Raw genomic sequence first — 14,015 nt, 5'->3', positions numbered from 1 at the left:
GTTGTCAAACACTCACTTCCATGGTTTGTAGAAGGCCGAGCTGGAACAGCTGATTCGGTGTTGGATCATCCTCATCAATGGTGGCCTTTTGAGAGATGTGACTGTCAAGGTATGGGAAGTTTTTATGGACAGGGTCAGGAGAGAACAGAAAGCCTTATACTCCTTCCCTTGCCGTTCATAATCAGTGTCTTTCGAAAAGGAAAATGTGTGTGTTCCTTAGCCCCCAGAGTTTGTGCGGTCAATTTAAATAACAGTAACACATTTTCATGAGTTTAACTAAAAAGGATTATTTATTCACACATTCATGCGAACACGCATGCATGCACACATGCCTGCACACACACGTGTACGCACACACACGTACACACACATACACACACGTATATACACACACACACACGTATACACACACACACACACAGACATGAAGAGGATACAGTTCAAGAGAATAGTGCACTTTTACAAGCTGTAAAAAATGAATAGTTCATTGGTTTGACTTGTTAGGAGCCGTTAAAGGTGGCATTTTCACTCCGAAAGTACTATTTAGGTGGGTTCAACAGCTGAAGCCATTTTTTCGGATTACTGCAGGATTTGAATTTGAATGCAGGATAGAAGAGATAGATGTTCAGCAGGTCGCGAAGTTAGTCAGTTTTTATTGCCAGGAGGTCAAGTTTCTTTACAGGTGGACTTGTAATAGGAATCAGGCTGGAAGACTTTTAGGATACAGCAGTCGCTTGGTTTAAAAAGGCATAGTGCCACTGCCTTTTTCTGCAGCTGGTATTCTGCAGTGGGTGTTCCATTGGGTTCTCTTTGGTTCTTGGAATAATAGATCTGTTTTCTACAGCCGTTTTTGGTCACATTGTGGCAAGTTTCAGTGCCTTCCATTGCTCGCATGGTGCGTTGGGGCCAGAGTGCTTGATGCATAATGGACTTATGATTGATAACCCATCATACTAGCTACGATTGGCTCACTGAATGCCTTATTTGATGTTCCATCCTCATAGCTCTGACACATCTAGTTGTCATTGTTTGTTAGATCTCTTCCACTGAGCTGGTAAGGATGGTCCCTTTGCATTTGAGAACTTTCCAGAGGTATTTTCAGATAAGAGTTAATCCTTTATCTGTGCAGAAATTGCAAAAGTCATCTGTCTCCTGGTAGCCATCTTAGCAGCCTGCTTAGTGTCCATTTTTTAAAAGAAAGATAGTTCCAGAAAACTATATACTAGATGCAGTCCAAGTTTAAAGTTTTGAATAGGACATACCTTCTCTGGGCATGATAGAAGTGCTCAACATATTCCAGGGTTTCTGCTTCAACATATGTGGAAGGTGGAATGTGGAATGTTTGGCTGACCCGGTATGGATTGATATATGAGTTTTGTTTTGATGACATTCAAGGATAGGCTGAGTTTCCTGTTTCATGGAAGTGAAGAGATAAAGAGTGGTTTGCAAATTGGGTGCAGAGTGGACAGCAACACTGCAGTCCTGCACAAACTGTAGCTCATGTGTGTCTATGTAGCTCCATAGCTTTAAAGAATTTTCCATCTAGGCAGTAATTAGGCCTCTGCCTGGAGGGCAGTTGATCTTTTATGAGGTGAATAGCCATTGTCGGGTAGATTGTAAATGGCATGGGGGCTGTCATACAGCCTTGCTTGACACCTGTCTGGATTTTGAAGAAGACCATATCAGATCTCCCACTCAAGACAATTGCAGTCATATCATCATAAGACACTTGCAGGATTGTGATGAAATTTCTTGGAGATCCAAATCTTTGGAGCACAATCCACAGAGTCTTGCAATTTACTGACTCAGATGCTTTGGCCAAGTCGATGAGTGCAATGAAGAGTGTCTGGTTCTGAACAGTTCCAAAGAAAAGTCATATTGGACTTGAAACGTTAACTGTTTCCCTCTCCACAGATGCTGCCAGACCTGCTGAGTCTTTCCAGCACTTTGCATTTATATCATTGAAGAATTCCTGCTGTTGTTCTCAATATTTTTCCTGGATTTGTCTGGCAACAAAGACCATGTTAGGGGTTCCTTTGGAAGGCCTAAAGCCACACTGTGTCCCTGGAAGGATTTCCTCAGTGACAGGAAGTAGGCGATTCAGGAGAATGCGCGTCAGGATTTTCCCAGCTGTGGACAAGAGGGAAGCACCTTAAGAGTTTCCACAGCGTGATTGATCTCCCTTCTTGAAGATAGTTACGTTGACGCATTCCTGAAGTGAGGGGAGACTCCTTTTTCCTCACAAGTCCGTATGATGAATGCATGGAGTCTTGATGTGAGCAAAAGCTTTGAGGACCTTAGTTGGAATACCATGGATGTCACAGACTTTCTTGTTTTTTCACCCAGTTGATTGTTTGTTTCAGCTCTCCCATTGATTGTCATTCATCCATGGTATTAGCCTGGAGAGTATCAGCTGCCACTGTGGATTCATGGTGAGTATTGAAAATGTTCTATCCAGTGGAATTGTCGTCTTAAAGAAGAGAAAAACTATCCTGCGAGCGAAGGGGATTTTGTCCATTTGACCTAGTCTACACAAAGATAAAGCCCATTAGGGGACTTTAATTAAGGAATTAAGGTACAGATCAGCTATAACCTTAATGAATGGCACAAGAGGTTTGAGGGTTGAACAGCTTCCACCTGTTCCAATGTTCCTATGATTGACAGAACTAGACAGTAAACCAAGATTTTGATCTGTGGTGGAGGAGAAATTTGGAACTCGCTCCCCAAAAAACTGTTGAGACGAGGGCTCAACTGAAAATTTCAAAACTGTAAGCAATAGATTTTTGTTAGGCATTAAGGGTATTAAGGGGGTTACAGAACCAAAGCAGGTAGATGGAGCTAAGGTATGAAACTAAAATACAGAACACGTTCTCATTGAATGGTGGAACAGGTTCAATAGGCTGAATGGCCTACTCTTGTTCCTATGTTCCCTCCTTGTTCTATAAGATGAGGCATATAGAAGGTCTATAAGAAAAAGTGAAGCAGACCAACCTTTCCTGAGAGTTTTGATATAGTATTCCTGTAATGGATGGAAACTCCCAAAAGGATGTTATTGTCAGCTATGATAGAAAAATGGTTACTTCAGACCCTAAAAACAGTTATTTCCACCACGATTAGTCATCCAAGTGTTGGTAAGGGAGCTCCTTTCAGCATAACATGTGTGGTCATGGTAGCTGTGATAGTAACAATGAAGGTGTGTGCATGTCTTGCAATGGATAAGGGAAAATACTAGGGTTCTAGGGTTTGTATGAATTTTCCATGTCATTGGTTGTGAAACCCCTGTAGCTCAAAAGCCTGTCAACGCCCACTATATGAATTAGGAATGAGGTGGAGTGGAAGCATAACTCAACAATAATTTTGGCAAGACCTAGATCTACCAGGTCCCTGCCCTTCTAAAGATCCACATCCAAATGCCAATTGGTGGCTATTTTTCCAGTGTGTCCCCATTATGTTGATCTCACATGACAAAACAAATTTGGGGTTTTTCCTGGGGAATCCCAGGAATTCTACCCCAGGTACCCCAGCTAGACCCACCGGTATCTTTATGTTGCCTGAGAGCAGCTTTACAGCCCTATTCTCGATCTAAAGATGAGCTCAACAAAAAATAAAACAAATGTAACTGACCCTCGAGGGATGGGTTTAAGTATTTCACTATGTAATGTCCGAGACACAACTGACACAATTTCACTGCAAATCCAACCACTTTCATTAGGAAAAAGCTTAAACAAATACAAGTAATTTAGAAAACATGCAGCTACCCCCAGGTAGTTAGTCTAGATTGACTGTAGGCTGATTGGATCCGATCTGGCCAGGACCGATCCACTTCCAGCGGGACTTCTTAATGGTCTTGCTCCGACACCCTGTCAATGAGGGTTCTTAGCCTCATTTTATCCTTTGGCTGTGTAGCAATTGCTCTTGTGTCAATCCTCCTGTGCCCCTTGATTGGTTTGTAGGGTGTGTGATCTGTCTCTGATTGGTCAACATGGAGAACTGTAGCATGTTCAGCTTATTTCTACTGCCCCTTTGCAATAAATGTAAGCATATCCTTACAGGTAGCACCTCTTTTCTCTCAGGGGAAAGTTAGAAAAACGATGGCACGTCGTTCTTTGTTCTTGAGGGTGTCATTCTGCATTCCACTGCTTGTGGTCTCATTTGCAATACTACAGTTGTGATTCCTGTCCAGTTCTTTAAAATATCTTACCCACTCACCCCAGGATTTGGCACTGGGCCCATTGCCAGTGCAAATAGAATCACAGATTTCCTTCCCTGCTGTTTCCTGGGCTTTCAGATGAACATAGTGCTGACTTTAAAATATTAAGCTTCTGTTAGAATTCATCTTAGTCCAGGAGCAGCTGGAGTGGTTCCCCCAGATCTCTCAAGGTGTCCTTGGACCTCTGCCTAATTTGGCTGGAACCCCCAGTCTCCTGCAACACCCTTCTTCTGGTGAAAGCCGGGGACTGTTTCCATCGGTCCTCAGCTATGTTTTGGGATGTTTTATTTTGTTAAAGAGGCTATATAAACATTATCGTTGTTGTGTCCTCCTGCAGCCAAATGTCTCTTTACCGCTATTGACCAGGCAATCACTCTGGCTGGCTGTCAGACTGGAGTCGGTGAGAGATATTTAAATGAGGTCATGTCATTAAAATCATCAGAATTTTCATGTCCCCACTACCAGGCTGCCTGCCTTGCCATTAGTACCAAAGCTGTGGTTCAATACAAAAAGAAGAATTGAGGCGCAAATTGCAAAGGGGCACTAATGAGTGGAAAAATTGGGGGAATTCATTTGAACTCCATGAAAAGTGGTCCCACTATCTTTCTAACTTAGCTTTTTACTTTGTGTCTCTCTGAATTGCCCCTTGATACACAGCACGGCCTTCCAGTACACAGTCTGAGGGATCTGACCGTGGAAGACGAGTCGGCAGCGCAAATCAGAAAGTAGGAGACAAGTTAATCAATAGCAAGAAACAGGAAGAAAATCAAGAACAAGGACCTTTCTACTACATTGGAGGCACAAATGGAGTTGCACTGTATGTAAAAAGTAGAGCTTTATTATAAGTTGTTATAACAATGCACCTTGACACATCCTTTGTTTGATGAATAGACCTACATAAGTGTATAATTTGAGTAGAATCCAGTTTTGTTCTCATATGCAAATACAGGCCAGACAGGTTTAATACAGGGACCAGAATTTATCGTTAGCTTCATAACAAGGGCCAAGGTCCCACATCTCTAGCAGATTCTCTACAACCCCCCGCCCCCCCACCCCTACTCTCTCTTTCTCATGTATATTTTTCACAAGGAAGGCTGGATATTCCCCACGTTATTGATGACACTTGCGTATAGATTTTCTAATGTCTATAAGCATTGAGGAAACAGAATGAGCATAATTAAGTGTTTGCTCAGCGATGCTGAACTTGTTCTGCAAACTTCATTATAATGGTTCACTACTAAATTTTAATTATTAGATAATCTCTTTCAAACAATCTAATCATATATTTGATCTACAGAGTGCAGTTGCATATTGTTACCCCCACTAGTACTTCCTTAAACCTGAAACTCTCCTGTTTGTAGAAATTCACAGTTAAACCTATTGTACGGTTATACCTAACACATTGGGCGGAATCATCCCAAACTTGCACCAAGTGCAGTGACGGAAGTGAAAAGTGATATTTTACCTGCTGGCTGCAATGGCGGGATTTTGTGTCGTATCGTGTCCTTCCCAGCGCATTCGCAGGAAACACGCCAGATCGCTGGCGGGTGGGCTCGGGTTTACCCGTCTCGCCATGAACCCAGAGTTTCCTTGCTCTGGGTACCATATTTAAAGTGCACCAGAGCACAGCCTACTTCATGTCTGCAGACCGGGACTGCTCCAGGTGACAGATGGCCCCGAAAGCAAAGTTGACAGCAGCCCCCAAGTTTAGTGTTGTCCCTCTGGAGTGCCTGTTGGATGCAGTGGAAGGCTGTGTCAGTGTCCTCTACCCCTGCTGTGGCTGCAGGAGGTCCACCAGAGTCACCAATCAAGCCTGGGAGGCAGTGGCAGCAGTGGTCAGCACCACTGGAGCACAGGGGAGGTCAGCCATCCAGTGCAGGAAGAGGATGAATGTTCTGATCCATTCCGTTAGGTTAAGTCAACCACCTCATCACTCTCAACTCACACACTCGCAAACCCATCTCACATCTACAGGTATCTCACATCTCAAGGGACAACACCACTAACTCTCACGCACACCCTCACTTCTCCATCAAGCTCATATCTTTTAGAGTTTGCGTCCTCATCCTGTCCATGGCTTTGGTCACCACACAAACGTTCCACGCAGTGCCATGCGTCCTGCTCACACTCTCTCCATTTATTTTCATGCAGGAGAAGCTGGCTCACAGCAGCAGGGAATGGCCCACATTAGGCCCCTCACTCACTCTCAGGAGTGTGCCATCGCACTGACTGGTGAGGACATGGACTATGCCTGTGGCGATGGTGAGGTCAGTGGCGAACACCCGCATGAGGATCGTGCACCACATCATCCCTCTCTTAATGCAGCTGTGGGTGCTCTGTCTCTTGTTTTTGACTCTGCTGCCATGCAATGATATTTTCTACTTTGGTTCACAGGGAGATCTGCCAAGTGACCGACACCTTCAGCCAGCCAGTCCTTCAGCCCCATCCAGGTCCTCACCTCCAACCCAAGAGGACAAAACTTTCACTGAAGAACTGGAACTAAGCAGCCCAGAAGATTTGTTACAGCACTTAATAACAATATCTTTCATATTACCAATTTTAACACACTGTTCGTCTTGGCCTCTGTTGGCTAGGTGTAACATCTTACCATCTCTTTGAAATTCACTACTCGGGTTTATCTAAAAATACAAATTTTCCTTTTACATCTCACATTCTACAACTTCAACCATGTTTACTTATTTAGCATTTCAAACCTAGCTTCTCTTCATAGACATCAAAGCCTTTAGACCAGCTGTCTTTAATTCAATTAAGTCATCTCACACACACACACAAACACAAACACACACTCATACGCACACACACCCACAACCCCACATTTCCTACCTCACAATAAATTCCAATATCATTATGAAAATTATTATATTTTCCTGATGCCCTCCACCAGTGCAGAGATACACACCTCGGTGGAACCTAGATCTAGAGCAGGCTCAGGTTCCCAACCTGGTGGTCACCCCACGGACACGTGTCCACTGCAGGAGGAGGCAGGTTCAGCCAAGCTCCCCAGCCCTCGGAGGACTGCTGGGGAAGAGGCATCTGTGAGGCCTGAGTCTGATGATGAGCCTCAGGATTCAGCCTTCCAACTTACCGTGGAGAGTCAGCAGAAGGCAGGGGAACATCACGCCGTGCTGCGAGAAACCTTCAACAGTGTGTCCTTCTGCTCTCGCATGTGCACGCATGGAAGTCTCCATGGGAAGATTGGTGGTTGCCATGGAGATCCTGGTGCAGCAGAATGCAGAGGTGCACACAGATCTGCCTCCATCGTGGTAACCATGAGTGAGTTCCTGCAATGCCATCGTGAGAGGGAAACGGAGCATCTTGGCCCTCCCTCCAAGTGCTACTTCCCCTCAAAGAGTCAGATCGTGACCTTCAGGCACCCGGGTCATCCAATCAGAAATCTCAGAGGCTATCTGCTCCCTCCGACTCCTCTTTGTCTGTGATCCCCTCAAACTCGTCCTCTGTCACTGGCGAGGGAGCAGCTGGCCAACAAGAGGACAGTCAAAGCAAGCTGGGGCCCTCAAGACCTCAACTCTCCAGAAGGCGCACACCAAAGTCATCAGAGGCAACATGACCAGCCATTGCACAGATTGTCTCCACCACTGCTGCGGATGTCAGGGCAGCACCTAGAAGAAGTGGTAGGCCGAGAAAAATTAAGAAATTCTGATCACATGTGGTTGCAGAGGTGAACACATTTTGTCACTTTATAATCTGAAAATATATTCATTTTCACTAAATAATGTTGTCTTTCAGACCGGCTTCGCAAGTCTTCCCATTGCGTTCCCCCCCACCTCGCTCCACCCCCACTAGCAGTTCAGCTGCAGGCAGCCAGACCACGAGTGACTCTGGAGGGGGGAAGTGTGTGTGTGGCAGGGCCTTTTGGAGCCTTGTGTAAGAACTCTCCCGTGTACGTGAAGTCTTCATCCATCACACTCATCTCACTGTCCCGAGTATTTTCAATGCTGCCTGCTGGGGTTCTCTTTCAGTTGTCTATCTGAGCTGAGCTGCATCTCCGCCCACCCACTGATCTCACTCCCATGCAGCACATGTGCCGTCCAACACGAGGCTCCTCTCACTTTCGATTTCTGCAAAATGGCAGTTGTCAAGTTTATCATTAGCTCCCCTATCCATTCCCCTACCCCCTCACCCCCGTCACTGTGGACCCATTTGGCATCATCTTCCCCTTCCCCACTGTCACCTACCAACCTGAACCCTTGTCATTCTAGGATGTTCAGGTGAACATGTATGTTTCCTACCTTCCTGAAAATCCCACCCCATCCACGTTGACCTCCTCAACCTCCTCCTTCCCACCCCCACGGTCTGTGTCTGCCTCTGAATCCCCACCAACCATCCTGGCCATCCCTTCTACCATTACTGATGCACCCTCACCCTCCCACCCTACCAGCTCCCTCTGCCTCTCACAGTCACCATTTCCTCCTGCCATGCTCACCCTTAGTTTGCTCCCAAGGAGGCAGTCATTGACTCTACAGACCCCTCCCTTGCATGTTCACCTGGACATCCCCACCCTTCCTCCGTCCTCCATTCTTACTCCCTTCTCCACTCTTAAACCCTCCTTCACCCTTACTCCCTCCTCCCCCTGGACACCTTCTCTTCTCTGAACTCCGTCCTCCCCCCACCCTGGACACCTTCCCCTTTCCAAACTCGCTCCCCCCTCTGGACTCCTTCCCCACTCCAAATTCCTTCCTCCCCCACACACCTTCCCCTGTCCGAACTCCCACCTCTTCCTGGACACCTTACCCCCTCTGAACTCCTTCCCTTACACCTGCCTTCCCCTCCCCACTTGCAGTCTTCTCTCCCATTACTCCCTTTGCGTGCCCCCACCCCCCGGACACTTTCCTTCCCCTCCCACCTCACTCCCCGACACCTTTGTAGAACCTCTCCCCTTTCCAGCGCAAGATTGTGGAGAGCGCAGCATGCAACCACAATCGGGGACACGTGATCTGGGGGTTACTGGAGTGCGCCCCCTGAGCGGTCCAGGCATGGGAAGCGCATTTTGGGAAGACCGATGGTTCTCTCCACCACAGCCCTTGTGGAGCCGTGGCTCCTATTGTACCGCTGCTCAGCTTCTGTTCTTGGATGGTGGAGAGGCGTCATGAGCCACCTTCTGAGGGGATAGCCCTTGTCACCCAGCAGCCATCCATCCAGCCGAGCTGGAGCACTGAAGAGCCCCGGCACCTTGGAGTGTCAGAGGATGAAGGCATCGTGGGAGCTGCCTGGGTACCTTGCACAGACTTGTAGAATCTGCATCCTGTGATCACACACTATCTGCACGTTCATGGAGTGGAAGCCCTTCCTGTTGACGAAGGCATCGGGCTCACCTCCTGGCGCTTTGATGGCCACATGTGTACAGTCTATAGCACCCTGGACACAGGGGAAGACAGCAATGGCCGTGAAGCCTCTGGCTCGCTGTGTCTGACTGGCATCGTCCCAGTGGTAGTGGATGAAGGTCAATGCACGCCTGAACAGAGTGTCTGTAACCTGCTTGACACAAGTGTGGACAGCTGATTGAGAGACACAGCAAAGATCACCCACCGACCCCCGGAAGGAGCTAGATGCATAGAAGTGGAGGGCAGCTGTGACTTTTAGACCCACTGGCATGGGGTGTCCACCCACACAGTTAGGGGAGATCTCAGGCCCAATCATCAGACAGATATAGTTGACTGTCTCCCTTGAGCGACGGAGCCTCCTTCGGCACTGCAACTTGGACGTATTGAGGTAGTTGCTTCGCTGCCTGTATATCCTGGCATCAAGATGGTGGCGTCTTCTGTGGCCCCTTCCGCCTTGGTCTACCTCTTGGCCCTGCGTCCCTTGTGCCTGCGCCTCTCCTCCCAAAGGTGGCTCCCCAGGAGACTGAATGTGCACTCCTGGCCTCCTCCCCCTTGTAACCTCCCTTGCTCCTCAGTAGAGAATTCAACTCCCATTCCCAGGTTAAAGGAAGGCTTCCTGAAACCTGCAGGCCCCAAAACAATTCTTCACTGCTGAGTGCTGACCCGAAGGCTGTGAGTCCAGTCCAAGTAGCTGGTATGCGTTTTGAAGTATTTCAGCTCACACAGGCAAGTATCAGTTACTTTCCAAATTAAATATTTGACAGATGTGGAGCTGGTGCTGGAGGATTGGTGGATTGTAAATGTTACACACCTTTTTAAAAAAGGGGGAGAGGGGTAACCTGGCAATGACAGGCCAATCAACTTAACATCAGTGATGGGGAAACTTTCAGAGACTATATTCTAGGTCAATTTCAATAATAACTTTCTAAAGGGAATTGGATAAATAATTGAAGGGAAAAACTTTACAAGGTTGAGGGGAAAGAGCAGGAGTACGAAACTAATTGGAAAGCTTTTCCAAAGAGCTAGCAAAGGCATGATGGGTTGAATCGCCTTCTTCTGTGCTGTATCATTTTAAGATTCTATGATTATTACTACAGGTGGTACCTAAATAAGTTAATTATTGGCTTAATCTTTTTTTTAACAAAAATAACGCCTTACAAAATCAGCCAGAAAGAACAAGAAGCAAATTCCCTCCTTTGCCAGACCTACTTTCTTGTATCTATTCACAGGAAGATGCTGTATATATGTTTTAATTACCTTTTTACCTGGTCTGCTTACCTAATAGCAGGTGAGGAAAGACAATCACAAGCAGGTAAAAAAAATTATATTTAAACTGAATACTAAAATGGTACCACTGTAAAAACTTTATGTTGTCACGTGCATATTTGTCAAACATCGGAAAGTTGATGATTAATTTTAGTCTCTAGTTTTTATGTAGGATGTAAATCAAGTAGTGGAGCAAATATGACCATTGATGTAATACAAAACCTAGTGGCATCAGTGTCAGGAAGATATAATCATTTCCATAATGTTATTGGAATTTATTGTAAAATGAAGTGTGCGTGTTTGTGTGTGTGTGTGCTGTAGGAAAGGAAGTTAGGTTTGTAATGTTAATTAGGTAAACATGGGAAGTTTGAGCTTATGAAGTGTAAAGGGAACATTTGCATTTTTAAATAAGCTATAGTGACTTGGATTCAAATGAGGGGGTGTAATGTATACCTAGCCAGCAGAAGTAGTAAGAAACAGTGCATTTTATTTATTTTTCCCAAAGATTACTGGTGGAATTAGGACCAGGATAGATTATTAGTAGAGAGGTAAAGTTCAAAAGACATAGTGAAACAATAGGAATTTGCATTCAAAGCGGAAAATATCTATAAAGAAGACTGTAAGGAAGGCAGTTTAAGGTCCATCAATCGTGAAAAGCCTGCAGCCTGTCTGTACCAAACTGCTGCCTCCAGGGACTGAAGTTAAAATTGGCAGCTCTTTGCAGGATACACTTGAAATTCCTTGATTGGGCTGGAGTTGGTGAATCTGAAGGTTACAAGTATGAGAAGCACTTTGAATTCAGGAGCTGGTGTGAAGTTTATTTTCTGTCGTAGTGAGACTACAACATGGTTTTGGCAATTGCTAAGTCTTGTTTCGGGGTTGAAGTTATAACTTTGGCTGGTTTACAAAAGGTAACTAAAGTTAAGTTATTGGAATCGGTAGATAAATTACAATTGGGGTGACCTGCAGAGGTGAGGAAATCAGACGTAATTGAAGGTATAGCACAACATTTGAAATTGGAAGGGATACCTGAGAGACTGGGTTCTCCAAGGGTTGGTTCATTGGAATGGGTTCAAATCCAGTTGCAAATGAAAGGCAGCAGGAGAAGAAAAAGCATTTCAAAGGGAACAGGCAGAAAGGCAGGAGAGAGAAAGAAAAGAAGAAAGGGAATTAGAAATGGCGTGGTTAGAAAAGGAGGAAAGAAAAAAGAGAAGGAGAGAATTCCAGCTTAAAATGCAGGCAGTTAAAGAAGAGACACCAGTAGGTGAGGAAGGACTTATTTCCAGATCAGGACCCAATGGGGAGATGTTTAAATTTGTACATGCTCTTCCAAAGTTTGAGGAAAGAGATGTTGAAGCATTCTTTATTTAATTTGAGAAGATAGCTAAACAGATGAAATGGTGATAGGAAAATTGGACATTATTGTTACAGTCCAGGTTGGTAGGTGGAGCACATGAGGCTTATGCTTTGCTGTTGGGTGAGCGGGCATCCCAATATCACCGCACGTCATTTAGATTTTCAGTTCGCCCAAACTGTCAAAGGTCTATTAAGGCCTGTTAAAAACTAATTTAAGCAATTAAATGAGCTGCTCATCCAACCTTAAGGTTGGTGGGCAGGCGAAGAGCCCAGGTGGTCTTTGCATTTTTCATGGAACCTCATCCACGGATGGGATGAGGTTTCATGAAGTGTTTAAAAATTCAATAAAAATTTAAAAAGAAAATCATTGATATGTCCCAGCACATGTGACACTGTCACATGAGGGGATATGTTTTAAAAGTTTTCAAATACTTTATTTAGAAATTTTAAACCTAAACAAATCTCCCTGAGGCACCTCTATGCCTCAGAGAGATTTCGGCACTCTTTCGCGCGCATGTGCGAGAGAGCGCACTCCTGACTCAGAGAATCCCCCCTCGCCCACACAGGGAGTGCTCAGCACTTCTGGGCGAGCGTCACGCTGGGTGGGCCTTCATTGGCCTGCCCATGTAAAATGGCGGCGCGCACCCGATTCGGGGCACCGATCAGGTTTGCGCTCGCTCCTGCCCACCCCTGCACAACCCCCCCCTAATGGAGGTCAAAATTCAGCCCGAAGAGACACGGACTAATCAATCCTTAACGTTGTGGGATGGTGATGTTTGTTGTCCAGAGCGGGTATTGCAGGGACAGCTGATAATGAGTAGGGTTCATGGAGATGCTAAACCTATTCCCTTGTGGAAGGTAAATTTAAAGAGAAAGTGGAAAATGGGTGAAGGGACTGCTGGAGTGGTGGAAAAAATGCCCATTGCAAGAATTCAATTTATCTTGGGAGTGATACAGCTGGACCACAAATGTGGGTGAATGACTTGTAGCGTTGTCTTCAACAGAAATGTTGCAGGGCAACCATCCTGGATTGCTTCCAGATTGTGGGATAACAAGCACAGGCTCAAAGGTTGAAACAAGTAAAACAGGAAGAACAGGCAGTTCAAAGGCAGGGAAAAGGTTTTGAAGTCCAATTAGCTGACACTGTGTTTGATAACATTGTTCAGGAAGACTGGAAAACAATTCAGCTGAAGTGTTTAACTCAAGGCAGTTAGTAGAGTTACAGAAAAAGGATTTATAAATACAATATTTATATTAAACAGCTTACTCAGAAACAGAGGCAAAATGCTGTTCTCCAGAATGCTATTACCTTAAAGGTAATGTTTTAATGAGAAATTGGAGGCCACATCATGTTTCAGCAAATGAAAGCTGGAGGGAGGTGCATCAGATTGCTTTCCCAAACAAAAACAAAAATACCTGGAAAAACTCAGCAGGCCTGACAGCATCTGCGGAGAGGAACACAGTTAACGTTTCGAGTCTGTATGACTCTTCAACAGAACTAAGTAAAAATAGAAAAGAGGTGAAATATAAGCTGGTTTGGGGGGTGGAGGGTGGGTCAGGTAGAGCTGGATAGAGGGCTAGTGATAGGTGGAGATAACCAAAAGATGTCATATACAAAAGGACAAAGAGGTGTTGAAGATGGTGATATTATCTAAGGAATGTTATAATACAGGTATGGATAGCACTAGTGGGGGGTGGGGTGGGGGGAAAGGATCGAAATAGGCTAAAAGGTAGAGATAAAACAATGGATGGAAATAAATTTAAAAATAATGGAAATAGTTGGGAAAAGAAAAATCTAGATAAATTATTGGAAAAAAAGG

General features: G+C 45.2%; 1 protein-coding gene across 1 annotated transcript in view; it reads left to right on the top strand.

The window, feature by feature from the left end:
• ttll10 (tubulin tyrosine ligase-like family, member 10) overlaps positions 1 to 14,015 on the top strand; it is a 91,937-nt gene that overhangs the window by 43,860 nt on the left and 34,062 nt on the right. The window contains exon 2 of the mRNA XM_041207011.1: positions 4,868 to 5,027. Coding sequence (XP_041062945.1) covers positions 4,868 to 5,027 — 160 coding nt within the window. The remainder of the gene's footprint in view (positions 1 to 4,867; positions 5,028 to 14,015) is intronic.

The sequence above is a fragment of the Carcharodon carcharias genome, chromosome 15 (assembly GCF_017639515.1).
Source record: "Carcharodon carcharias isolate sCarCar2 chromosome 15, sCarCar2.pri, whole genome shotgun sequence".
Lineage (NCBI taxonomy): Eukaryota > Metazoa > Chordata > Chondrichthyes > Lamniformes > Lamnidae > Carcharodon > Carcharodon carcharias.
The sequence above is the reverse complement of the archived record's forward strand: the minus strand, read 5'-3'. Positions and strand labels throughout refer to the sequence as shown.